Source organism: Emys orbicularis, chromosome 5 (genome assembly GCF_028017835.1).
Source record: "Emys orbicularis isolate rEmyOrb1 chromosome 5, rEmyOrb1.hap1, whole genome shotgun sequence".
In the NCBI taxonomy this organism is placed as follows: domain Eukaryota; kingdom Metazoa; phylum Chordata; order Testudines; family Emydidae; genus Emys; species Emys orbicularis.
In genome coordinates, this window is record NC_088687.1 from 124,783,412 (window position 1) to 124,811,320 (window position 27,909).

The 27,909-nt window shown below is 46.2% G+C and overlaps 1 protein-coding gene across 2 annotated transcripts; it reads left to right on the plus strand.

Moving 5' to 3' along the window:
* The first annotated feature begins 521 nt into the window (after nucleotides 1-521).
* Nucleotides 522-20,556, plus strand: LRPAP1 (LDL receptor related protein associated protein 1). Of its 2 annotated transcripts, XM_065404963.1 has the most exons (9): nucleotides 522-778; nucleotides 9,100-9,244; nucleotides 10,892-10,909; nucleotides 11,357-11,481; nucleotides 12,885-13,005; nucleotides 14,045-14,203; nucleotides 15,519-15,601; nucleotides 18,307-18,483; nucleotides 19,790-20,556. In XM_065404963.1, exons 1-9 carry the CDS (start codon nucleotides 599-601, stop codon nucleotides 19,853-19,855), a joined length of 1,074 nt encoding a protein of 357 aa, XP_065261035.1. In that variant the 5' UTR covers nucleotides 522-598; the 3' UTR covers nucleotides 19,856-20,556. The 2 variants fall into 2 exon arrangements, with proteins under 2 accessions (XP_065261035.1, XP_065261036.1); XM_065404964.1 differs by lacking the exon at nucleotides 10,892-10,909.
* The last annotated feature ends 7,353 nt before the right edge of the window (nucleotides 20,557-27,909 follow it).

Sequence of the window (27,909 nt, forward strand, 5' to 3'; positions counted from 1 at the left end):
ACCTCATCAGATTTCTTTTGGCCCAATCCTCTAATTTGTCTAGGTCACTCTGGACCCTATCCCTACCCTCCAATCAACAAATCCAAGCTGATTACTTAGATACCTAAAAAGGTGCTCTCAGTAGAACTGCAGCCTGCATTTTCCTGCTATAATTCAGGCTCCCCCTACAAAATTTGTTCAAAAATGAAAAGCAAAAAATTTTATTTTTATTTTTTGGCTTGTATGTTCTATATTTAAGCTGCTGCCTGATACTGAAATAGCAAACACCATTGCACAATGAATGCTGTGCCTGCAGAAAGCTGCATTGTCAGCTCGCTCACAAGAGCGCTGGTTGAACAATTAGGCCCTTCCTAGATTTCTTTAAGCCTCCCATCAGCCCCCTTGGTTTTCCAGCGTGCAATGCATTCTGGGTATTGTAGTAGGGGTTTGTAAGGATTCCCTGGGGCTGGATCATTTGTCTTCACGGCGAACTACAATGACCACGGTGCATTCTGGAGCACTGCAGCGTGGGGGTTGTAGTTTTCCTCTTATCCAGGCCGGCTGCTTGCTTGGGTGACTCTCTGCAGCAGCTGTCGCAGCAAGAGGAGGCGGGGGGACGATGTCTGCCGTTTGGGAGCTGCTGGCTCTGAGCTCCTCTCTGCTGCTGGTTGTCTTGGCGCAGGGGGGCAAATACTCCAGGGAGGTGAATGAGGCTGCTACAGCCGGCAGCCCGAAGCGCCAGGAGGCCGGGGAGTTCAGGGTTGTGAAGCTGAACCAGATCTGGGAGAAAGCGCAGCGGGTGAGTCGCTAATTCGCTTCCTTGCAACTGTATCCCCTGCGCGCTGGGGTCAGGATGCCGGTGCCTGGCAGCAAAGCGCAGCATTTTCAAACCTCCCTGTCTGAAGCTGGGCCCCTGCCCCCGTCTTTAGGAAGCTGAACACAAGTGGTCTGATTTTCAGAGGGGCTGAACCCCGGCAGCTCCCATTGAGTGGGATTTGTGGGTGCACTTCTTCCAATCGGGAGATTTAGATGCCTAAATATGGATGTGGGGCCTACCTTTAGGCACCCAGCTTTAAAAATATTGGCCCAAATTCAGGAAGAAGCTTAATTGTAAGGTACGGTGGGCCCCAGTATATTTGGTGGTGGTATGAACATGTACCACTGCCTCTGAGTCTTTCTCTGGGATTGCGGAAAAGTGGAGCAAACTGCACCCGATGTTGACTTAATATGTGATGTGGGATATTAGGTACCAGATAAAGGCCCAAGCTGTCTCCCCTGTGCATTCTCCTCCCTCCCCCCCGGGAACTTTCATTTATTATGTGAGAGCTGTGTACGATTTTCACCTGGGACACACCAGCCTCTGCAGGCAATTCTGTAAGTGAGTTTGTAGGAGAGATCTGGCAATGCCCATATGTGCTTCTACTAACAAGCAATCCCATCCAGTGTGTAACATCATCTGGAAAAAAGTGAAGGTCTTTTATGATCTGGGAGCAGGAGCTTTGGTGCAACAGTGCTTACAGCGCACCTCATTGACCCAGCCCACGTTTGATTGACTGATTGCCGGGTCTGTGACCCCTTCCTGCACTGGCCCTACCCCTTCCTCAATCCAGTGCAAAAGGTGCCTATCAAATGTGTGTAGTGGACCTTGACTGAAGCTGCACTTGCCCTTATGTGCTAATTGCAATCCCTGTCACTGCCCTTCCAGCTCCCAGGTTGGGCCTTCCCTTAGGCACTTGCAGTGATTCCCTCCCCCACTAGCTATGCCATTCTTCTCACTCCTATGTGTCTGTGGTGATCCCTATTCCCTATCCCTTGGCCTTGATGTTAGATCACCTCTATCTTAGGGACTTATATGGCCCCCATTACTATAATATCTGAACGCCTCACCCTATTTAAATCAGCGGTCCCCAACACGGTGCCCGTGGACGCCATGGCGCCCGCCGGGGCATTTATGTGCGCCCACCTACTGACAAGGGAGCGCCCCGCCGCCGAGGAGCGCGGCCGCTGGACAACCAGCCGCCAAAATGCCGCTGAGAAGCATTTCGGCGGCGACGCTTCTCGATGACGCCGCTTCTCCGTTGTTTGGTGCCCGCCATACTGAAAGGTTGGGGACCACTGATTTAAATGTTTTTGCCCTCATAACACCCCGATGGGGTAGGGAAGTGCTATTATTCCCCCCCACCACCACCACCACCCTTTTTTTTTTCTTCTTCTTCAGATTGGACAAGTCACTTTAACCTCCGTTCTCAACGTCAGACAGGCAGTCTCTGGTGGGGCAGAGACTTGAACTCAGGTCTCCTAAGTCCTAGCCTAGTGCTGTAACCTCCATGTTTCAGTAAACACCTACACACTCACCATAAATTCCAATATTGTGCCCTCATTATGTACCTGGGGCTCTGGGATCCCCTTCTGTGTTCTGGCAGAGAACTCCCTCAGGCCCTGGGCTCAGATACTATGCCCTCTTCTCATGCCCACAGGAGTCTGCTACCCTCACTGTAACTCCAAGTGTTCTGCCCTCCCTGCATGGCAAATAAGACTGCCTCGCCTCCAAAATTCTGCACACACAGCAAGAGCAGGTGTCTTAAATCTCTCTCCCCTCACCTGTACATGTAGGGAGGAAGTGCTATCTAGGAAAAGCCAACAGGTGGGGAAAACAGAATACCAGAATATAGATGTGAAAGCACTCATGACAATGCTGAGATTGTCCCTTAAAATCAGTTTTGCAAAACTGGAATATCTTGTGAATTTCTGATTAGAGGAACTCGGTAGCACATTATTATACAGATATTACACTATGGTGTTAAAATGTGAGCTGAGGTAAAGAATTGAGCTATAGTACATGCTAGAGGTCCAGGGTGTCCTCTTTAGCCAGGCAATACATTGTTTAGACTAAATGTGCCTTTAATAAGCAGCAGTTCTCACTACCTGAATTTTACTTTCAGGTTCAAATTAACCAAAAATCTCCATTCACCTGTCCTTTTTTTGCGCAAGTCTACATGATCCTTTCAGCAAATCTTCACTAAGATTTTTAAGCTGGTAATGAAATCCCAAACCAGCTTCACTGCTGCTTTCCTGTGAAAGGTTTGTATGAGCCTTCTTCCAACATTGAGCTCTATATTGTGAGCTTTGGTGACCGTCGTCTTTCTGACCATTTATTAGAAGTAGCTGAAAATAAAGAGCTCTGTGGTTTTGCATCGGGGTGGGTATTGCAATTCAGTACTGCATCACAGCCATGTGTTGTAATTCAGCTGAGCAGTGCTGCACTACTCAGTGGTAACCCAGTTCCTCTCAATTTCCCAGAAATAAGGTTGATCTCTCTCTCTCTCTCTCTCTCTCTCTGTCCATGGCTAACTCCCGTTCTCCCTAGAACTGATACTTACTTGACCTGCAATACGTATCCGAGGGATCTCAGTGCAAGGACTCCCTTTATCGAGGGCCTGATTCTACACCGGTTTGGGCAAAATATGGCCTGTGGGCCGCATCCAGCCCATCGAACAGTTCTGTCCGGCCCGCCATGATTAACGTTTCTGTCCGGCCTCCTCTGCCCCCTCACGATCTCTGAGTCCGGGCCGCTAAAAGTCCCGCGGTGCAGCACGGCTCAGGCAGCCTGCCTGCCTGCTGTGGCCCCACGCCGCTCCCGGAAGCGGCCGGCTGCTGCTGGTACGTCTCTGTGCACCCCAGGCAGGAAACCGACCAATGGGAGCTGCGGGGGCAGTGCTCGTGGGGGTGAGCAGCGCACTGAGACCCACTGTCCCCCTCCCCTCAAGGGGTGCGCAGAGATGTGCCAGCAGCTGCTGGCTGCACCCACTTCCAGGAGCGGCGTGGGGCCACGGCAGGCAGGCAGCCTGCCTGAGCCCTGCTGTGCCACCTGTGGTAAGCGCCTCCCGGCCAGAGCCTGCACCTCGCACCCCCTTCTGCACCCCAATCCCCTGCCCCAACCCGGAGCCCCCTCCTGCACCCAAACTCCCTCCCAGACTCTGCACTGCCTCCTGCACCCCAATCCCCTGCACCAGCCCGGAGCCCCCTCCGGCACCAAACTCCCTCCCAGACCCCGCACCCCCTCCATTAATATAGTAGAAATGTGCAGCCTGTGACGACTTAACAAAATTTCTGAAGTGCCCCCCCCCGTGAAAATTATTGCCCACCCATATTCTACACCCACTGAAGTTAATGACAAATTTTCCATTGACTGTAGTTAATTCTTAAAGAACCCTTTGTGCTTTTGTTTTTGCAGCTCAAATAGGTCTAATATCATCTGCTACTGAATGGTCCCATCATGAGCTTTAAATCCTAAGAAACAATAGGTTCCAAAGTCTAGCATGATATTGTGTTGTGAAGTCTATTGAGTTCCATTCTTTAATCAGAACCGCCTTGCTTTTGCTGCTGTGGGTAATGATTACAATTGAGCCTAGCAATCTTTGCTATGACATTGTAATGTTTCACAGATTCTCTGGTGATAGTTCCCAATGTTGTCAATTAACAATATTAAACATTAGGCAAGGAGCAAATAATTTGGCATTTGACAGCTTAATTATAAACCTCTTCTGATCAACTTTCATTGCTAGCTACACTCAACTCTTGGTACCATTTGCCAGTGTTACAGTCAGTAAGGGCTGGTCCACACTAAGCCCCCAGTTCGAACTAAGATATGCAACTTCAACTACGTGAATAACGTAGCTGAAGTTGAAGTATCTTAGTTCGAACTTAAAGGTACTTACCGCGGGTCCACACGCGGCAGGCAGGCTCCCCCGTTGACTCTGCCTACTCCTCTCGCGGAGCAGGATTACCGGCGTCGACGGCGAGCACTTCCAGGATCGATTTATCGCGTCTAGACAAGATGCGATAAATCGATCCCAGAAGATCGATTGCTTGCCGCCGAACCAGCGGGTAAGTATAGACGTACCCAAAGGTTCCACATATGTGCACCTTACCCCTTGCAATGTTTTAGGTGATATCATCCTGGGACCTGTGTGAGATGAACTTCAAATAGGAGCAGTGCTTTGAGTACCAGTTTTATCTGCTCTCTTTTCAGTATCCAACACTGATATAAGAACAGACTACGCAAAAGAATTCTACAGAAGTTTTGGCAAATTTGAAAGGCTTTACCCTCCTCTTATGTTTTGTAATGTTCCAGGTATCCTTTTCTGAATTTCCCATTGAATTATGTTCTAAATTGGATTTCTGTTCTGAAATGGGAATATTTCAGAAACAGAACATTACAATTTTGGGAAAAAACCCACTGTTGTGACTAAGATGATAATCAAAAGTTACTCAGCGCCAATACAAGACATGAAAAATGGACACCACAAACATGTTTGTTTGTTTGTATGTTGTTTGCAGGAAAAAACAGGTTTAAATATTGTATGTAAAGTTTCCATGTTTATTTAAAAAAAAAAAAAACTTAAAAAGGAAGTCTTTAAAAAAAAGTTTTCAGGAAAAATTCAGTGTTTGAAATAATATCTGATTTCTGTGAAACTTCTTCATTTGAAAATTCCACTTTTTTCTCTCCTTAAGCTTAAAGTTTGTAACATGTTTACCAGCCATGTGCCATATGTAGTGACAATAAATCAGGCATCTAACTGTGGACAATGCAGTTGATCCTTTATTAACTAGAAAATGTATGCCTAATGACAAAGTATATATTTAAAGGTTTTATTGCAACAATTTTGAGAATCCTTGAGAATTAAATCAGTTTGGCATGTGAATTATTTCTAGTGTATTTCCGTGTTCTGTTAGTTCTGCATGAAAGAAAGCTTAACCAACACCAGTGTAGGGTTAAATATTAGTGGAGTGTGCGGGAACTCAGTCACCCATTTTACCTTTGCAGCCAATTGTATAGAAGCTGTGGAGAAGCCTGAGGATGAGACTGAAGTAATGACTAAGCTGTCAAGGTTCAGTCCTAATTGAGCGAGCTGCTAAGCAATGTGGCGTCAAACCAGCAAAGCACCTAGGCTGTGATGTGCCTCCCTCTTCAAAAAAAGTGTATAAGCACTGGCTAAAGTCTCACTGACTGCATGTGCTGACATGCTTTGCTGAACAGGGACAGGCCATACGCTTAAGATCTCTGCTGAATTTAAGCCAGTGAATAATCCCATTGAAGTGAATGGCATAGAAGTCAATGTTCTTAACTCTGGGATCGGGGCCAGAGAGCTCAGTATCTTGCAGGATCAAGACCTTTAGGCTTAGCTGTTTTTCTAACTGCTCTAGGTTTTAGAGTAAACTAAGGTCCTGATTCAGCAAAGCACTTACACAAGTTAGTAGTCCTTCTGTGCCACTGTATTCAAAAGGGCAATTCATGCTTAAATTGAAAAATGTGCTTTGCTGTGTTGGAATCTAACTTAATGGTATATTAAAATAGACAATTCAGAACAGTCCTAAATGGTGTGAGCTGCCTCTTTGAAGTTACCCTTAGCTAACCTGTATACTCCAAAGTGAATTTCTGTGTCTTATCAGTGCCATTTGCTTGTTTGTTTTTTAAAAAATATGTTTAATTTCATTAATGAGAAGTCAGAGAATATTTCTGAAAAACACTGATTGATATCTTGATGTTCTGAAATAGTTTCTCACTTTTTGTGGAACAAACCAGTTTCTGAGTGTAGATTTGGTGCATCTCTTTTTCATTTATCATTGTATAGCCATTAGTCTGAGTGTGTTAGCAAATAACTTTCACTCACTACGTTATTTTATAACAGATGGATCCAAGCTTCCAAGTTCAGAAGTGGATCCAAACTTTCCAAAAGATGGGGTGCTAGATTAGCAGAGGTAAAATGATGTAGAAAACTCAGATGGGACCTTGCTAAAGCCAGGCTGCTAAAGTGGTTTTTTCTGACCTCACTTCCCCATTGTCTTCCACATCCCCTTCTTTCACAATGCCCCTCTCCCCCAGGACTATTAAGTAAATGCAAAAATTAATGCTAGTGTATTATTTGATTACTCCAATTTAAAGTGACAGAAATCAGGAATTTCAAAAGCTGTGACTCCTATTATAGCAACCTGGATTCAGTGACAATGCACATCAGTAATTATTCCTATTCCTGGGTGTGAGGTTGGTTTTTTTTTTTGTTTTTTTTTGTTTTTTTTGTTTTGTTAAATATATACAACAACATTTTCAAGTTAATCAAACACTCCTCTAGAAGCCTTACATTTTTAATTTCTTCATGGTTATGGCCTTGATGGCTCATCCTTTCACAGATCCAAGGCCAGAAAAGACCTTTGTGATCATCTATTCTGACCTCCTGTACAGCACAGACCATAGAACTTCCCCAAAAGAATTTCTAGAGTGTATCTTCTATAAAAACATACAATATTGATTTTAAAAATGGTCATTGATGGAGAATCCACCACAATTTTTGGTAAATTGTTCCAATGGTTAATTTCTCTCACCATTAAGAATGTATGACTTGTTTCCAGACTGAATTTGTCTAGCTCTAACTTCCAGCCATTGGATCATGTTACAGTGTTCTTTACTAGATTGAAGAGCCTGTGATTAAATATTTGTTCCTCATCTAAATACTTATAAACTGTAATCAAGTCACCCCTTCACCTTCTCTTTGTTCCGCTAAGCAGATTGAGCTCTCTGAGTCTGTCACTATAAGGCAGGTTTTCTAATCCTTTAATCATTCTTGTGGCTCTTCTCTGAACCCCCTCCAGTTTATCAACATCCTTCATGAATTGTGGGCCACAGTAGTCCAGTAGCGCTCGCACCAGTCCCAAATATAGAGGTAAAATAACCTCTCTCGGCCTACTCGGGATTCCCCTGTTTATACATCCCAGGATTGCATTAGCTCTTCAGCCACAGAGTCACACGGGGAACTCATGTTCAGCTGATTATCCACCATGATCCCCAAATCTTTTTCAGAGTCACTGCTTTCCAGGATAGAATCCCCTATCCTGCAAAGTATGGCCTACATTCTTTGTTCCTAGAGGTATACATTTAGCCATAGTAAAACACATATTGTTTGCTTGTGCTCAGTGTACCAAGCAATCCAGATCACTTGGAATCAGTGATCTATTCTCCTCATTTATTTATCACTCCCCCAATGTTTGTCATCTGAAAACTTTATCAGTGATTATTTTATGTTTTTTCTTCCAGGTCACTGATAAAAATGTTCAATAGCATAGTGATGATATCACGTTAGTTTGACAGGATCTATTTTCCACAAACCCATGTTGATTTACATTAATTACGTTACCATGCTTTAATTCTTTATTAATCGAGTCCCATATCAGCCACTGCATTATCTTGACCAGTATCGATTACAGGCCTGTAATTACTTAGCTCATCTTGTTTACCCTTTTAAATATTGGCACAACATCAGCTTTCTTCCAGCCTTCTGGAACTTCCCCGGGTCTCCAAGATTTACTGAAAATCAACATGAATGGTCCAGCTCTTTTAAAACTCTTGGATGTGAGTTATCTGGACCTACTGATTTAAATATCTATATGTTCTATTAATGCAGTACCTGGAGAACTTCCATAGCTGCTCGTAATTATTATGTTGAATATTAACCATATTTTGTTGGGATAGAAACATTTCCCTGGAGCATTTTGCAACTCAATAACTGTAGAAATCTTAGTGCATTAAAACCAGAAAATGAAATTGTCTAATTTTCCAAGATGAAGAAATGGGGTCAGATTAAAGGAACAATAAATTAAATTAGATATTTCAAAATCTTTGTTTTAATAATCTGCAGTATCAGTAACAGATAGGGATTTATTTATTTTTAATATTATAATGTCCCATTAAAAGTTCACCTGCTTTCCTTCCCTCCCCAACCAAAGCTGAAGAGAGTTAATTTAAAGCTTAATGCCAGCAGGAGATACTTTTTTTTTACCCATGCATGGCCAGTGCTGCTGTTACAGAAATGATTGGGGGCCTGAGGAACAGAGGCAGCTTTAGCATATGGATGTTAAGGACCAATGGGAGCATCATACAAGGAGTTTATTTGTACAGTGTCTTGCACATTGAGGTCCCTGTGCTCTGACTGACACTGTCCCATTTCAGTGGAATATCAAATATTGTTTTCTATGCCAGTCTAGCTTCAGAGGTAACTTTGCAGCTGTGTATGCACATGCATGTTATTACAAGGCAACTAACCAAAGCATTTCTGTTCTCATTAGCTTCATCTATCGGCTGTAAAATTGGCAGAGCTACATAGTGACCTCAAAATACAAGAAAAGGATGAGCTGAGCTGGAAAAAGCTGAAGGCTGAAGGGCTTGATGAAGATGGAGAAAAAGAAGCCAAACTTAGACGCAATTTAAATGGTAAGGAATAACTTTGCTGAAGAGGCCAGAATTGTCACTCGGTACCTGAAGTTAGGTGTCAACATTTATTTTTAGGTCATTAAATAAATGGCCTGACTTTCAGAGGCAATAAGCACACAAAACTCATATTGAAGACAGTGGGAGCTGCCAGGGCTGGGCACAGTTCCTACAGTGGAATGAGATTCCTAGCTTTAGGCACCTAGGGTTTGAAAACTTTGTCTCAGAAAAAGCACAGAACAAAATCAAACAGCATTGCAACTTCATTGATAACTTGCTTTTCATCCTGTTGATGATTTTATTTATTCCATTTATTTTTAGACACTTTTTAAAAAAAGAAGTTCTCTTGACTTCTGAAATTGAGCTATTATATTGTGTATAAAATCTTCATCTCGATTTTGCACCTGCAGAAATTGAGGCCAGTGTCTGAAAATATGGCCCTGTGACTTGCCTGAGGTCACTTGGAGAGTCAGTTGCAGCGCCTTAGTTAGACCCTCCTAATTCTCAGTTTTGTCATCCTTCCTCCCCAATATGCTCACTCTGAGGCTATCCCTCAGGCTGTTCTGGGGACAGTGATGGCTTCTGGAGAGGGTGCTGCTCAGTGCCCTTCTCCTAAAGGGGTTGTAATGGTGACTCAGAGAATTTGAGTTTGCAGGAGGAGTATAGTGTGCATCATGTGAAGATTTAAAGACAGAGGGCCAGGACTTGCAACTGACTAGCTGTGCAAGGACGGACTCTGTCCCTATTTTGCAGATAGGGAACTGTGCCACAATTACTCCTAATTAACAGTGTGTTGAGCATTGATTAATGTTGCAAAACTCTTGGAGGGTCTCTCTAGGTGGTATAGAAGTGCTGATGGTATATTGGTAGTATTCACGTGTTACATCCTGCCCCAAAATCATCCTCCATTCCATGAAGCTTTTATTTTACAGTAATTTAAGATTTGTAGTCAGTGTGCTTTGAGGTCAAATAAACTATTTTAGCTATTCTGTCTGGACACACACAGTAATTGCTATCGCTGTTAAGGATAGTTGGAATGAGCTCTTCAGAGCAAAGGAGTCTGCCCCTTAGTAGCCTGAACAATCTTTAACCTTAGAAATCTGAATGCCTTAGCGGTGTCTCAGTAGTTCAATGCCATTGCAAATTCCCAACAAACTGATCAGCAAAGAATGACATTGAGTAGGATGTTTATAAGAATGTTATGTTTTCCTTAGCTCTCTTTGAAATCATATGACTTAGTTGGTCATCAGTTGCATACTGAACAAACATACAGAAATTCATTTACAATGAAGGAAAAATATTAATAATGTCTTACAGTGGTTGCTATTAAAGTCAATACTTGCCACTAGCTACTATATGGTTAATAGCTATTTCCTATTCTAACGATTGCTATGGGAGGTCTGTGGAAGATGCTGCCCTTTTGATAGTAACTACTGTAAGTGCTATTTCGTCTTTTTAACTGGGACACACTGGGGAGTGAATTTCTGTATCCCATTTCAGTGTGTGCTGAATGAAAGTGACTTTGCAACTTCAAAGCACTGTGTGAAACTGACATTTCTGTGGACAAAATGGGCTAGGTGCTTTGCAGACAATTCAGACGACAAACACCTTACCTTGAAGATAGTCTCTTTCTTTTTTTTTAATGTATAGACTCATGGAAAATAAAAGGTGAAAATGGAGCTGTTTAGCAAGTATCTTGTTCCATGCTTTTTCTTTGATCTGGTTTGTATGGTATTTTATTTTTGTTAGCTTTCTTCGGGGAAGATCCAGGATTGATGGGCCTCGTGGTAGATGTGTGTCTTAAGGAGAGACTCAAAGGAGAGGGCAGAGATGTAATGCCATGCTCTTGGGTGGGTCATCAGCAAGGGGATGGAACCTGGCACCTCTGGATCTTAAAGCATGAGCCTCTGCTGCCTGACTTAAAAGACCCAGCTCTGTTAGCCAAAGCTATAGCTGGCTCATCCACTTCTATATGTGGCCCTGCTACCAATAGAGGAAGAGAGAACACCTCATTGAGTGGGCATGGATTCCACAGACTCTCAGGAAAGCGGTTCCAGGGGGGTTAAGGGGAACCATCTCCTATTGGTTCTGATGTTTCTTGTTTTTCACTTACAGTAATTATGACTAAATATGGAATGAATGGAAAGAAAGATGCCCAACTAGTAGATACCAATTACATCAAAGATGGCACAGAAAGTGATGTGCTAGATGATCCAAGACTGGAGAAATTATGGAGCAAGGTGTGTTTATTTTCTGGACATTTCAGTGTAAGAAGTAAATGTTCATTCAAGTGTATGTTTAAGTTGTCTAGAAACCCCTGACTTGGACTGAGAAGCTTTAGAACTCTGTTTCCAAACACTGTGCCGGGTGCTATGACATGTTGAGTGCCCTCACCTTTCACCAAAATCATTGGGTGGTGAGGGTACTTCTCTTCTCAGAGGATCTGGTCCATTGTACCTGTTACACCCACTATATCTGGGTGAAATCTTGATGACAGTGAAGTCAATGGGAGTTTTGCTAATGACTTTAAAGGGGCCAGGATTTCACTCTGTATGAACATTCAGGGATACAGCTGTGTATCTTGGGTTTTGTTTAAATGGCTAAACTTAATTAGAAATATTTCATAGAATTATTTAAAAAAACAATTATAAGGGATTTTTTTAACTTGAAAATCCCACCCTGTAGTGTTTTTGAGTGAAACCTTCCAGAGTTCGCGCTAGTGCCTGAAAACAAGAACTGTTCCAGTTTGGGCAGTAACAACAGACTGGAAGAACCTGCAAAAAGGAAATAATTAGTAAAAAGTAGATTTGTTTTTTAAATTCTTCGCTTTATCAATCTACGGTGGTGTAAGTAAAACAGCAAAGGAAGTTTTTGGTTGGTTTTTTTAATAAAATCAAATTGAACCTGACAGTGCCCTTCTTTGAGAAATGGCAACAACAACAAAATCACTTGGAAGTATTCCCCAAACAAAAGTTGAGCCTCTGGCTCTGTACAAATATCAAAAGATTTCACTTTTAACCTGTGGGAAGAAAAACAGAGCACCATCCATCCCCCTACCAGGGAAGCACATCGAGTGCCTCTCTAACTGCGAATAGCTAGTACAATGGGAAACAGCTTGGTGCAGAGCAGGGACACGACACACAGTACGGTGTTTACTTGCCAATAGAATGAGAGCTCTTGAATAGATGTTCTCCTTATGTGTCAGTCTAAATCCCTAGTGGAAACAAATCCTATACATTCAGGTGTGCAGTTCATGTCTCTTACATCAATAACTGACTGATTGCTTCCTAAGGAATGTGTGTGACAGGGATATTAGGCTCTACAATAATACAAATAATAATAAATAACAATTTTCATCATGTCTCTGGATATTTGGTTGGTGAGATCCTGGCCCCATTAGAGTTAACGGTAAAGCTCCGGTTGAATTCAGTGAGGACAGGATTTCAGCCCAAGTCTATGTTCTGCCCTAATATTGAGACACAATGAGGCATAAAACAAAGAGATTTTGAAGGGAAGCTTGACCTAATCATTTTTTTTTAAAAATGTGAAGGGAATTTTATTTGGCAAGTGAGTGTATGTAGCATCACTTGGCCTCGGAAATGAAAAAGGATTATAGTTTCTGTCTCGTTCATATTTCTTTCAGGCCAAGACCTCTGGGAAGTTTTCCGATCAGGAGCTGGATAAGCTGTGGCGGGAATTTAAGCATCACAAAGAAAAGATTCATGAATATAATATCCTGCTAGAGACTGTGAGCAGAACAGAAGGTGTCTGAATGTTTGTCTGATGTTTCCAGTGCAGTGCAGCCCTCTCTCTGCCGATCACTCAGTTGTTTTAAAGTATCTTTAAAATCCTAAAGACGGATTGTTATGTTTATATTTATTAGGATTGCTTTGCAGATGCTGCCATTCAGATACTTGCAGAGAGCACAAGTCTGTATCCTCTGCCAAGAATCTCTATAGCTAAAGAACCGTTGCTGTTCTTTGTTTTATAACACCTGCATGTGTTTCAGTGAGCAAGGAAATTGTCAGCTTAGCAAAATAAATTCATTATGGCTTTTGGGAAAATATCAGCAAGTGCTGAGCCCCTGTTCTAGCAGTTGGGCCCTGATCCAGTGGAAAATAGGTCCGTGGAGGCGCCCAATGTGCAGGCGGGGGGGGGGATCAGATCTGGGTTCTAGCTGAGGAGGAAGGATGGAGTTACGGCTAGAGCAGTGAGGAGTTAGATTCTTCGCAGCTAAGGTCTGTGCTGGACCCAAGAGGATGGGAGCAAAGGGGGCTTTATGCCACTTTGTGCTACCTCCAGCTAAGGCTACCAGAGGTCAGTTTGCTGCCTGGCATGCCACACCTGGCACAGGTTAGGACACCACCTGAGGCTGCTCTAACTTATGCCTGGCTGCTAACAGCCCCTCTGGGGCATTCCAGCAGCCTTTTTAGCAAGGACTCAGAAGTGTTCCGCCCATATTCCTGGTCCCTAGGGCAATGCTGTTGTGCTGCTGTAGGGATTTTTCAGGAAATAGGGCAATAGAATTCTGGATCTTCTTATTGACATTGTTGACCTGATTTATGTATTATATATGATAAAATATTTCTGCACTGCTCCTGTCCAAAGCACGTAGATTGAGAAGCAAACACTCTTAAAAATCAGTTTTATTAAAGTGCACTATTTATGCTAATTTACTATTGGGTCATGTGCTGATAAGATCTGAGCACCAACTGCTCCCATCCAACTTGCTGGAATTTGCAGGTACTTCTGTCCTCTCGGAATTTGGCCTATTATGAATAAATGTTTGTATTTTGATAACAGAAATCCACAAAAATATGATCAACCCATCTGAAGAGGACCAGTTCAAAGAGGAAATCTTGCATGGCAAACACACAGAACTCAAAGACAAAATGCGAAGCATCAATCAAGGGCTTGATCGTTTACGTAAAATCAGCCACCAGGGATATGACACAGCCAGTGGTATGATTCACTCTGTTTCACATTCATTTATAATCAGTTTTATGAGAAGTCAGTAGGTAAATAACCAGTTATAATCCAAAGGAGCCGTGTACAAAGGGCTGACAAACAGACATGGGGTATTTAAAGGGACGCATTAGCCTATTCTGTTTAAGTGCTGATTTTACAGTCCAAGTACCCTGTTTGTCATCTACAGCAGTGGTTCTCAACCCGGGGTCCAGGGCCTCCTGGGGGGGAGCTCGCGAGAAGGTTCCAGGGGGTCCACCAAGCATGGCCAGTGTTAGACTCACTGGGGCCCACGGCAGAAAGCCAAAGCCCCCCTGTATGGGGCTGAAGCCTAGGGCCCTGAGCTCTGCCACCCGGGGCTGAAGCCAAGGATGAGCAACTTAGCTTCTCAGGGGCCCTTGTGGCATGAGACCCCAGGCAATTGCCCTGCTTGCTACCCCCTAACACCTCCCTGGCTTTTATATGCAGAAAACCAGTTATTGTGGCACAGGTGGGCCGTGGACTTTTTATAGCGTGTTGGAGGGGGCTCAGAAAGAAAAAGGTTGAGAACACCTGGTCTACAGAGACCCTTCATATAGGACAGGAAACAGGTTCTCATGATGCTTCCATTCCTTGTGCCTTTTGGTTGAGTGGGAAAGTGGAACAAACCATTGTCCCTGAAAATGACCAGGAGGTTTGCCTCTGATTCTCTCCAAATCTGCATGTTTCTCAGAGATCTATGGGGTCTCAGGGCCAACTCTGCAGAGACCCTGTGGGTACTCATTCCCTTTTGGCTACTCAGAGCTTTTCTGCAGCATGGCTCCTGTAATGCCATGCTGCCACTGGAACTTCCCCTTATGGGGAAGGATGTTTTCTGATTGGACCCTCTAGGCGTTATTACAATACAAAAAATAAATCCTAATAATCATTAGGGGAAACCATCACCATTTCTGGATACCCGGGGAGGGTTAAATGCAGGGAATAGGATGGGGGACACTCCTGTCTTCCAAGCCCATCCAACAGAAATCAGCTGGGATTTCATTTCGTTTACCATGAAGGCAGAGAGGGTAATGGAGACCATAAACAAGGTGTGTGTGTGTCTCCTTTTGGTTTTGTTTTTTAAATGTCCCATATCTACCATACTAAACATCTAAGTAAAATATTAGGATTTGTCCTCCATCTAGGTAGACCTGCTCAGTAATGCAGTGCCGGTGTGTGCGCGTTTCTCATGTAAAGCCATGTGGGTGTTGCTGTTAATTAATCATGTTAACATGGTATCAAATATTAACAACTTAAACATTAAAATAATTATGTTTTGTGTCTGTTGGTTTAGAATTTGACGAACCCAGAGTGATTGACTTATGGGACATGGCCAAATCAGCCAACTTTACTGAGAAAGAACTCGAATCATTTCGGGTAAGATAGAATTTAGATAAGGGTTTTCTCTTCAACATTAAGAAACGCTATGTACACTACGTTCAGGATGTGGTAATGCACCCTTTCCCCTCCTGTTATTCTTCACTCACCATGATCAAGAGACAAACTTGGGACCCAATCTTGCAAACACTGAAGCATATGTGTAACTTTACTTATGTGAGTAGCTCCATGGTCTGTCGTGGAACCTCATAGGAGTAAAGTTACGCGTGCACCTAACTGTTGATAACAGTGGGCCCTTATTTTGTGCAAACAGATCACCTCTCCAGTCATCATCTTCTAATCCCCAATTGTAATTAATGCTTTGGGAAATAATGGAAAGGATGGAAACTAAAACCAAGAAACACCAGCTAGCTAACTTCCCCACCAGGCTGTTATTTTGCCCCTTGTGGGAGGGTTACTTTTTGGTCATTTCATGGGGAGGAGCAGTGCACAGCTAACCCAGAGAGGCACAGCGATCCTGTTTAGTGTGAATGCCTTTTTTGAGAAATGAATTACTGTGGTGTTCGTGCTTGCATTTTTTGGCTTTTTTAATGATGAAATTAAAAATATCTCTATTTAGTTTATACCATGCCTGCTTGTCCTGTTTCCCTGACTGCTTGGGGACAGCAATATCTTGCATTCGTGGCTGGGGGAGCTGTGCCCTCAAGTCTGCTTCTGAATTTTTATCTGTGTATTTATAAGGTCCCCATCATAACTCCCCTGGGAAGTATTACTGTGCCCACTTTACAGATGAGTAAGTAAGGCACAGAGAGATTAAACTACCTGCCTAAAGTCATGTGCAAAATCTGGCAGAGCCTGTAATTGAACCTAGATCTCCAGAGTCACCGTCCAGCCCACATGACCATTCTTCCTTAGAAACATGGAGTCTGATTTCCACACTCAGTTAAACATGTTTTAATTACATTGACCTCTGAGCTGTGGATCAGGCATACACAACAGTGGGAGAGGTAGATCAGGCCCATGGCATCTGTCCCTGGAATAAGGAAAACTCCCGTTTTTCCACCAGTAGGATCTAAAATAAGAATATGAAACAGTTTAGAAACAGACTGAACGTTTGGGCAGAAACCTTCCTTTAGGGAAATGCCATGCACCAGTGCTGAGATCTGCTGCTGTCAGCAACACAGCACATGCTGGGGTATCGTCCTAGAAAGAGGAAGGTAAGGATTACAGGGTGCACTTCACTGACTTATAATGTGGGAAGAAGAGAGTTAAAGGTAGAAATTTGCTGAAATTCTTAGCTCTTGAGTATTCAAATAACGCTAAGGTCAGGCCTTCGTGTTTGTTATTTTGGCTGATCTCCTGTAAAGCAAACCGCACAATGTTTTATAAGGAAAGGTGCTGCGTTGGCACATCATCCAAGGAAAATAGCTTGACCAGATTAGCAACTGCAGGCTAACCCAGTGCTAAAATATAGTGGCACGTAGTGTGTAAAACAGAATAGAATGTTAACAGGCTAATCCTTTCCCTCTGCAGTCGAACTGTTGAGAGGAAAACGAGACCTTTGCTTCTAAAGCTGGAGGAGACCCATTAGACTGGCAAATTTTTGTTTGTTTGTTTTGTTTTCCCACCAGCTCAGAGTGAAAACTCTGCCAAGCTAGACTCGAGTCAAACTAGTGTCAAACATTGTGTAAGGGTTTGTCTACAGTACAGCTGGGAGCAAGCATCCCAGCCCTGGTAGACAAACTTGTGTTAGTGGGGCTCACACCAGCATGCTAAAAATATCAGTGTGGATGCTGCAGCAGCAGCCGAGGCTTGGGCTTGCCACCCGCACTTGGGGGTAAGGTTGGTCCCAGCTTGAGTGGCTAGCCTGGGCTTCCGCCAATGCCGCAACATCCACACAGTTAGTTTTAGCATGCTAGCACAGGTCTGTCTAGCCAGACTGGCAGGCTCACTCCTAACTGCAGTGTAGACATGCCCTACGTGAAATAAGTGAGGTGGATTTCAGTCCGGTTCTTTGTGCGCAGGTGTTACATCGCAGAGGGAACCATCACCATAATTGGCACAACAGTTGGTATTGTTGGTAGTGAGGGCCAGCCCCGAAAGTTCATGGAGACTAAAGTTCCTCTCGAACAGTGGTCCAACAAGAGCCTAACTGGGTGTTGAGGGAAGCTTGCATTTTTGCTGCCTCTGCCACAGTATACATGAGATCTTCTCTGTGGATAAATCCGAGATGTCACTGATGTCAACCTGGCCCCTTTCAGCACTAGTCGAAGAGGTTGTCACTTTGTTCTATTCCAGGCACATCACAGCTTGTGGTAAAACAATACAGCAAATCAGGGGATGGCTGGGCTGCCAATCAGAAAAGAGCTAATTCTGAGCATTAAGGGCCTGATATTGAAAAGTGACCTCTGTAAGAATTGTAAGAATGCAAAAAACGCATTGTAGAAATTTCTAGGCTTTTCCATGGTGCTTGTCACCATAGTATCATTGCGCCTCTCAGACATTAATGGCCTCTATGAAGCTTGTGCAGTAGATTGATGTTTGGATGCTTTCCTTCAAAGCTGAATTTCTGGATAGTTATGATGCTCCATTACCCCAGCGTTCTTAAGAAGCAGAGAGCTGGAAGGGCTTTCAGTGTGTGACGCTCATTAAAATAGCATTAGGAATGTGCTGCAGGGAAAGAGAGGGAGGAAACCTTGGAAAGAAGACCGCATTTAGCCTGAAATGTGTATTCATTGTTCTAGGAGGAGCTGAAACACTTTGAAGCAAAAATTGAAAAACATCATCATTACCAAAAACAGTTAGAGATTTCCCATCAGAAACTGAAGCATGTGGAGGGAACGGGCGATAAAGATCATCTGAGCAGAAACAAAGAGAAATACGTCATGCTAGAAGAAAAGACTAAAGAATTGGGATACAAGGTCTGTACAAATACGATGTGTTGTGAAGTTTCTATATGCCCCCAGTGTAGGTTTAACTCTGCTAGAGGGAATTTGGATTTTCCTGTGCTTATTATCCATGCTATTGACATATTCATTATTAGTCATCATTTGTATTACAATAGTGATTTGAGGCCCTATCATGGGAGCCGGCCCTTTAAGGGGAGTCAGGGACCAGCCCACCTGAGACAGGTTCTTGTAAAGAAGAAGGAGCCAACTCAGGCCCAGGTGGAAGTAATTAAATCCCATGGTGGCTGGTTGGCAGCTAATTAGCTAATGAGTCTGATAATGCATTACCAGGGCTCAGCTGGAGTGGTTCTCAGAAACAGGAAGCTCCTGGGGAGAGGAGCTCGCAGGAGAGGCCTGGAGCAAGAGGCCTGGAAGCTGTGCTCCTTCAAACTGTGGCAGGAAGCCCGCCTGGTCTGTCAGGAACTATATGCTGCCCCAGAGGAGCTGCAGCTGACCAATCTCTACAGGCCTCTGGCTCCGGAGAAGGATTCTTCCCAGTTAATGATAATAGGCATGACTCCAGGGTAGGGGGATGCAAGCCAAGAGAACCCTGCTGCAGCTGGGTGGGAATGGATAAACTAAGACTGACTCTGTCTCCCAGCTAAGATGCTGGGGTGAAGACTTGCTTGTATTTTCATTGGGTCTTTGATTAATAAACTAGACCCCTCAGAATGAGCATTGTTCCTTATGTAGTGTTAGTGAACTTATTGATGATATTAGGGGAAATCCAGGCAAACAGCATTTATAGTGCCACACTTGGCCAGAAGGGGGTGCTATAGGGCAGGTACATCCTGGGGCAGATCCCATTTGCTATTGGGGTACCATTGTGCTGGGCACTGTTCAAACACATAGTAAGGGACAGTCTCAGTCCTGCAGGATTTACAATCTGAATAGACAAAACAAAAGGTGAGAAGAGGAAATTAGTATTGTTCCCATTTTAACTGAGGCATCTTTGTCCAGGGTTACACACAAGAAGCCTGTAGGAGAGCTGGGCATGGAAGCCTGAGTCCCAGTCCAACGCCTTAACCACAACACCATCCTTCTTGTCATATCAGGAAATCCTGATTCTAAATATCAAAGAAGTTCACAATTGCTATGACTGGGTAATAGGTTTGGCTTTCGGGAATAGTCTCATTCAATTGGGCCTTAAAATTCTCAGTCATCGGGGAATGACCTGGTCCTTCTACAGGTCTGTCAAGTGCCGTATACACCAATGGTAAAATGTCAATATGTAACAGCATTTCCTGATCACTTAGTGAATATCTTTTTGCCCTTTTAGGTAAAGAAGCACCTACAAGACTTATCAAGTAGACTCTCAAGAGGTCTTCAACACAACGAACTCTGAACGTATTTTCCATGTTGTGAGATCAATATACCCAATAGATCACTTTTCCTGGGACTTATCGAATACCTAGAGAAGCAGATAATTAAATATTAAGCACCCAACAGGATTGTCCTTTGTAAGGAATATGCTTTCAGTCCTTTTACATTTTAGTCACTGAACTGATACTGTGATAGTCAAATTAAATGAACCAGTTATAAATATACATTTAATTTGCACATCTTTTATCATTTAAACTTTGCATCCTGCATCACATCAGCCTTTCAAATAATCATTCCAAAAAAACAGTAGGGACTATATGTGAGAGTTCCGCTGTTTTTACTATTGGGGAAACTACATTTTGTTACCAATAAATCCATCCTGATCAATGAAACCAAAATTGAAGTCAGTGGGACTACTGACCGGTCTAACCCAAAGTATGTGTTTAAGGCATTGATGCTGCAAAGGCTTAATAGAAAGTTAGAATAATCTAAATGTACAACCTAATCTAGTGCCCATTGAAGTAAACTGAAAGACTTTCACTGAATTCAATAGACATTGGATCAGATGATCACTGCAGATAATCTTATAGTGGATGAGTAAGGAGGGAAGAAGGGTTGGGGCCAATTCTTCCCAGATAGTCATAGATTAATGAATATTTCAGAAGCTCCTGGATTTGTATAACTGTTTTTCACATTTGTTCAGAGAGTTTTTGTGACACTTAAATCATTAAAAAAACAAAATGAGACATCAGTGAATTGTCTTTTCCTCTCTCCTTTGGTTAAAGATAATTCCAGCACTTTTGCTAGATGCTGGAATTCATTTTGAGCATGCACATCATAATCCCTTGTGGCAGTGGGTATTTTTTGCAGCAGAAGAATGTGTTTATTTTGTATTTTGAATGTTTGGAAGGTGCTCTATATCAAAGTCACTGACTGGATATTATAAGTGATGCCTATAGTTAAGGTTACCCTAACGTTCCAATATACGACTCTGTTTTCCATTTTTATAATTTTATCAAACTTCAACCATTTGGGTTTAAATTGTCTATGCTGGGTGTCTGCCTCTGCTTGAAAAATTTTTAAGTTTCAGCTAAAACTGTTCCAAGAACAAGGGCAAAAGAAAATATGGATGCTAATAAGTTCGTACAGCCATTTTGCTGAGAAGCTCAAGCACTTACATGCTTCAGATCAGGGATTTTACTTCTGAGGAAATAAATAATTTTGTTTGAATGATGTGCCGAAAGTAAAGAATAGGGACACACATTGAATGATGAGGACAAAAAGAAATTATTCGATAGGTACCCATTCAGTGAGCACCATCTATCCCTGTGCACTGAATGAGTCAGGGGTCCAATGGAAAGAACAGCATAGGATAATGCATACACACAAGGGGGCTGAATTAAAGTGCCTGGGCATCCTCAATTTTAGCATTTTGCATGTTTGACTTTGCAACCTTAATGTTCTTTTAATGTAGTAGAAGTGAGACTAAAAAAAATTCCTAAATTCTAAAGAAATACAATTGATCCCTATAAACACAGACTCTCCCATCAAATACCTAGCATAAGCTACTACAGGGAAAAGCCTGAGAAAAGAGATAGGTCTTTCACCCAATCCTGAAAAATCAGCAGACAAAGAGGGGAAATGATGACTCTTAAGGATCATCTTTTTAAAAAAACATTCCCTCTGTAGCATCCAGTTGGGAGGGGAGAAGAAATCAGGTCAGCGAGAGCTAACACAGATGATCAAGCTCTGTTGGTCAAAAAGGGCAATGATCTTGGAAATGGCAATAAATTGTCCACTTGATAGATCAAGTTGTTTTCCAGTGGACTGTGGACTCATCAGGATCCTTAAGGACTTTCATTGGTGGCATAGAGACAGATTGGGTTAGCATTGTGGCAGAATGGCCTGTAGTCTACACACGCTCTTCACATAGCAGTCCACTTCCATCATGCAGGGCCTGATTCACCTCACAGGGGTGTAAATCAGTGCAGTAACAGCAGAGAAGATGAGATCAGAATCAACCTTGCAGTGAAGACCTTGGCACGTCTGGTGCTCCATTGTCTAGGAATATTAAAATAGATATATTTTTACTGAAGGGATGGTTGGTCCATTTGTTTTATATGTGCTGCAGCTCAGTTCCCTAGAACCTATATTTTGATTTCCAACCAAATCAGGTAAGTGCTTTATTCTGCTGAGACAGATGAACTGAGCACCATGCAGTTCACTATCTATGCCTCTTTCAGATGATAACTTAAAAATGAAGCTCAGTCAGCGCTGCTAAATAGTAAAAAAAAAAAAAAAAAAAAATCCTTTAGCACTTCTTGGGAAGAGAATCAGTTTGTCCTAGTTCTATGGTTGCCAGGTACACGTTTTTTCCGATTGCTGTTAATGGCTCCTCATCTATTCTCCATCCCAGAGGTGGCTGCGTTACCATAATAGTGGATGTGATTGTGCAATGAGGCTGTAGAAATATAAGCCATTACAATATACAACTATACGTGAACTCCTGTGGCCTTTGCTATTCTGTTGGTGGAGTAAGTGGTAAACTTTTGTACCATGCACCCATTTGGCATTCAGTGCTTGTGTAACACCGACAGACCCTGGGTCGTCGGTGGGCGGGATCAACCCGGGGGCCGCTGGAGCTTAGTGCATGAGCCTTTACTGCAGGAGCTAAAAGCCAGTGGGCTCTTAGCTAAGGCTGTGGAGCAGACTCATTTTGTCTCTCTCGCTAAGTGGTCTCGGTGCCACTAGGTGGGACAGAACACCACAACCAGAAGGTGTGTGGGTTACACTTGCAGACTTGTTTTACAGTTTGCATTCTGCATAGCCCACTCTATTGTCCACTGAGAAAAGAATTTCATCCAATGTGCAGAACAAAAAACAGCAAAAGCATGGAATAAAAAATATGCACCAAAAAATTTAGGAAATCCCAGTGTTTAGAGCCAAGACCTGCTTTTTTCTGAGTCAGTTTATCAAGCCTCAGTTGGACTACACAGTAGGGTAACCAGACGTCCCGATAAAATCGGGACTGTCCCGATATTTGCTTGTTTGTCCCGCGTCCCGACTAATGTTTGGTCGGGACACTGGACAAAAGAGCAAAGGCTCCGGAGCCCGGAAGGGCTCGCAGCCCCCTGCCCCGACTCCACCCCCTCCTTCCCCCATTGGCTCCCTCCCCAAATCCCCGCCTCTTCCCCAAGCACGCCATTCCTCCTCCCTCCACAAGTGCTGGAGGGAGGCCCTGGAGACACACGGGGAGCGCGGGGCCGTGGTGAGTGAGTGTCCGGCCTGGCCCCGAGCGCAGGCAGGACTCAGTCAGGCGGTACCTGGAGGGAGAGTAGGGGGGCAGCCCGCGGGGCCAGGCGGTAGCTGTTCTTCCCACCTGGACAGCGGGACTTGGGAGCAGCCGCTGCTGCAGCTCCCACTGCCGCGGCCGGAGGAAGTGGCCATGGCGCTCGGCGGCTGCGGCTCTGGCACCGGGGCCCGAACCCTCCGAGCCCGGGCCTGTTGCAGGGACCCAGCAGCGTGCATGCTGTGCGCGCCCAGCCCCTGGCCAGTTGCGTCTGGGCTGGCTGCCGAGCTGGTGCAATCCCGCGGCAGCCCCGGGACGGAGGCGTCGGCAGCCCAGCCCCGTTCGTTCCCCTGCGGGACCCGAGCGGGAAGGGGAGGCTGGGGCCTGCTGCCCCCGCTCCGGCCGCGTCAGTAGGAGCTGCAGCAGTGGCTGCTCCCAGGTCCCGCTGCCCAGGTGGGGAGAACAGTCGCCGCTTGGCCCCGCGGGCTGCCCCCCCTACTCTTCCTCCAGGTACCGCCCGACTGAGTCCTGCCTGCACTTGGGGCCAGGCCAGACTCTCGCTCACCCCGGCCCCGCGCTCCCCCTGCATCTTGGGGGCCTCCCTCCAGCGCTTGCGGAGGGAGGAGGAAGGGGGGGGGTTGCTCTGCTGCCGGTTTTTTCTTTTCGCTCCGCTCTCCCCTCTCCCCCCCGCCCCCCCGATATTTGACCTGGGTGATCTGGTCACCCTACCACACAGAATGGGACGACTGTACGTTGATGTCTACTTTAGCCAATTTGTAGTATTTTGGTGAGAATGGGCAGTAGCTGGTCCTAGCAATTAAAAGCTTTTCCAGGGAGAGAAAGATAGGTGGTATCTTATCGCATAAAAAGGAAGAAATAATAGTGGTAGCTCAGCGTAGAGGATGCAACACGTGCATGCGGACAATAATCCGAACATAATCCCCTGGCATATTCCAGAAATTGAACATTCATTCATGTCCCTGCCCAAACTGATGGCAATCCTGCATGTAGTGCAGGGGTTCCTACGCTATGGTACAACTGGTTGGAAGCGGCATGTCAAAAATCTCTCAGGGGGGGTCAGTTTCTAGCAAACAGTTGTCACATGCTCTTCAGCAAGCCAGGAAGCAAAATGCTTCCTATCCTGGCTGCTTTGAGCCCTTATGGTAAATAACACGCACCAACCAAGTCAGCATGGTCGTAGTATATAGCCCTGGGCCGTGGCTAGGCAGATGGTTGCTGTACTCGCAGCAGCGGCACACAGGTGCCTGGCTCTTGTCTTCTCCTAGCCTTTAGCTTGCACTGAGTGGCACAGTTCAAACTACTGAGGTGAAGTTCCAGATCATGCCACACCCAAAAAAGACACAGGCATAAGAGCATGGATGGTGCATGAACCACCCGTTGGGGAAGGCTAGCCCCCCTCAGCCCCGCCCCTTCTGCCTACAGCCCCCACTCCACCCTCCTTCCCCGCCGGAGCCCTGAGCTCCCCACCACAGCCAGAGGAGCCCCCACCCCAGCTGCCCCGAATCCCAGCCTACTGCCCGGCCCACCCTAACCAACACCAGCCCCGGCCGGCCCAGGTCACTGGCCGGCCCACCTTAACCCCAGCCCCAGCCTGCTTCGGGGAAGAGGAGCAGCCTGGCCTGGGGTCATGTGGGAAGAGCAGGAGGGGGGAGGAGTATGGGGTGGGGCCATGCCCAGCTGACTAGGGAGGCTTAGCCTCTCCTGGCCTGGGATACATGGCGCCCAAGCTGTTGCAAAGCCTCTAGTCACAAGGAGCCCAGGGACCAAACAACAACCTCCACACCTGCTGCAGCCCAGGCGCTCCCTACCTACTTCCGGGCCTGCAGAAGTTGCTGCCAGGAGGAGCAGGTGCATAGCTAAGTTGAAAGGTCTGGCAGTAGAGATCAGTGGCTAAAAGTCCGGCTCCAGGCTGCAGGCGAGCCTGCCACCTGGCTTTTGAGCAGCAGCTGGCTGCAATTTGAGCCTCTCCCCAGCAAAGGGTGACCTTGTGCCGTTTATCCAGCGTTGTGGGTGACTGTGGGCCCTGCCTGGGAGAGGGGTGGAGCTGCTGAGGCACAAGATGACTTTTAGTGCTGAAGCTGCCAGCCACCCAGCTAAAGGCCTCACTTCCACCTCGCCCTGCTGAGCCCTCTGCCTTTACACACGGCTAGCCTTAGGGGAAAGAGTCACCCTGGGCAAACTTGTATTTTGGTACCCTAGCCCTGCCTGGGCACAGCGCCAGCCCCCATTGCCCTATGGCCCCCATGGGTGCCTCCCAATTGCCCCAGGCCCTGTGGGCTCTCCAGCCTCCGGTCTTTTGCCCCCCCCCCAACCACTGCACTTTGCCCCAATCCCTGCATTCCCCCATCCTGCACCCCTCAATTCCCTTTTGCCCTATCCCCTGCCCCCTCCTGCGCCTCAACCCCTGCACTCCCCTCCTGTGCCCCGAATCGTTGCCCCTAACCTCTACCCTCCCCTCCTGCGCCCATGAGGGGGAACTAACCTGGATTAACAGAGCAGCTGGCATTGCTGTGCGCCCCACCTCCCCCAAAAGCTGCTCCTCCTGCAGGGCTGTGGGATGGGGGATGAGGAGCCCTGTCAGGGCTCCCTGCACCCAGGTCACTTTCCCCACCTGGGCTGCATATGGGTATATGTTTCTGACTTACGCAAAATTTCTGGAATGGAACGATTGCGTAAGTCGGGGGGGGGGGCATGTCTGTAAGGTCCTGTAGACTAACATGTTCTGAGTAAATATTACAGTAATGCACAACTGTTTTTGTCTGTAAATTCAGAAACTGACAGTATATACCTGGAGGTGGGCAAATGCCTGTTAAATGACTTCATTACCACTTGACTGGCTCTTTAACAGGCTCAATGTTGTGCTAATAGGTCTGGCAGGCTGGAAGGCTTTTTCACTTTTAAGTACTAGGTCCCCTCCAGAGGAAGACTCACCAGGTTGCAGCAACTAGCTAGGGTGGGCACTGCAGGAAGGGTGAGATTAGACCAGGTATAGGAAGGGGCAGAAGGGTGGACACTAAGACCCAGGGGTGCTACAAATTTTCGGGTGCAGCCGCATATGCTGCGTATGCCTAAGGATGGCCCTGCCCCTGGCGGGCAAAGAGGAATGTTGAGGGGGGCAAGCAATATCTGTGCGTCACCACTCACCCCCTGTTCCTCCACCAGGCCGAAGCTCACAGAAGTCTGGGCGCACCCCTCACACGTGACACTCCCCTGCCAGCACCAAGCAGGCTCTGTCTATACATAAGAACGGCCATTTTGGTTTGCAAACTGGCGCGGGACCTCAAAGTGAGTCATGGGATCACCAGGGTTGGTGGTATTAGACTTGCTGGTGCCCGAGGCTGAAGCCCGAGCCCCACTGCCAAAGCCCGAGGGCTTCATCCCTGTGTGGCAGGGCTCACGTTACAGGCCCCACCCCCACCTGGGGCTGAAGCCTTTGGGCTTCATCTTTGCCCCCCCACACACACACATCTGGCCTGGGGGGTTGGGACTCAGAACGGCTCCGGCTTCGGTTCCCCTCTCCTGGGGTCATGAAATAATGGTTGTTGTCAGAAGAGGGTCACAGTGCAATGAAGTTTGAGAACCCCTGGGTCAGACAAAAGGTCCCTCTAGCCCAGTATCTTGTCTTCCAACAGTGGCCAATGCCAGGTGACTACACCGGCAGTGTGCATGTCTGCACTGCTACATGGCACCATATCCCCAGACCATGACACCCCAGGTGGTTGCCTGGGTGGCCCACCCCTAAGCCCAGCCCTGCCGTTACACAAACCTACCAGACCCCCGCCCCTGTTGCACACGTCTAAGAACTTAAGAATGGCAATACTGAGTCAGACCAGTGTAGGGTCACCAACTGTCCAATTGCAGAAAACTAAACCCCCCTTCCCCGCCCATGCCCCACCCCTTCTCCGAGGCTCCGCTCACTCCATCCCCCCTCCCTCCATCACTCGCGCTCCCCCACCCTTGCTCATTTTCACCAGGCTGGGCAGGAGTTGGGGTGCAGGAGTGAGTGAGGGCTCCAGAGTGGGGCCAGAAGTGAGTTGTTCAGGGTACAGGGGGAGAGGGGGGCTCCCAGCTGGGGCAGGGGGTTGGGGTGGGGGGTGAGGGCTCTGGCTATGGGTGTGGGGTTCGAAGTGCAGGAGGGGATATGGGCTCTGGGAGGGAGTTTGGGTGTGAGAGAAGGCTCAGGCCTGGGATGGGGGTTGGGGTGCAGGAGTGGTGCGGGGTGTGGACTCTGGAAGGGAGTTTGGGTGTGGGAGGGGGCTGGGGCACAGGCTCTGCGGGAGGGGGCTCAGGGCTGGGACCGGGGGTGGGGGTGCAGGACGGAGTTCGGGGCGTGAGCTCCAGGTGGTGCTTATCTCAGGCGGCTCCTGGAAGTAGCTGGCATTTCTCTCCCTCTCCTAAGTGGAGGCACAACCAGGCATCTCTGTGCGCTGTCCCCATCTGCAGGTGCCACCCCCGCAGCTATCATTGGCCGCAATTCCCAGCCAATGGGAGCTGCGGAGCCGGTGCGTGGGACAGGGCCAGTGCATGGAGCCCTGATGGCTGTGCCTCTGCCTAGGAGCCAGAGGGAAAAGCCAGCCACTTCCAGGAGCTGCAGGGACCCAGGGCAGGCAGGAGCCTGCCTTAGCCAGGGCCGGCTCTAGGCACCAGCAAAACAAGCTGGTGCTTGGGGCGGCACATTTTTAGGGGCGGCATGGCCGGCGCCAGAATGCTGCCCCTGCCGCCCCTAAAAATGTGCCCCGGCCACCCTAGCTCACCTCCGCTGCTGC

Excerpts from the sequence above, each read along its gene's own strand:
- LRPAP1 (XM_065404963.1), top strand. The coding sequence starts at position 599 with ATGTCTGCCGTTTGGGAGCTGCTGGCTCTGAGCTCCTCTCTGCTGCTG. Across the intron at positions 779-9,099 it reads TCTGGGAGAAAGCGCAGCGG|CTTCATCTATCGGCTGTAAA; the intron begins GTGAGTCGCTAA and ends TGTTCTCATTAG. Across the intron at positions 13,006-14,044 it reads GACTGTGAGCAGAACAGAAG|AAATCCACAAAAATATGATC; the intron begins GTGTCTGAATGT and ends TTTTGATAACAG.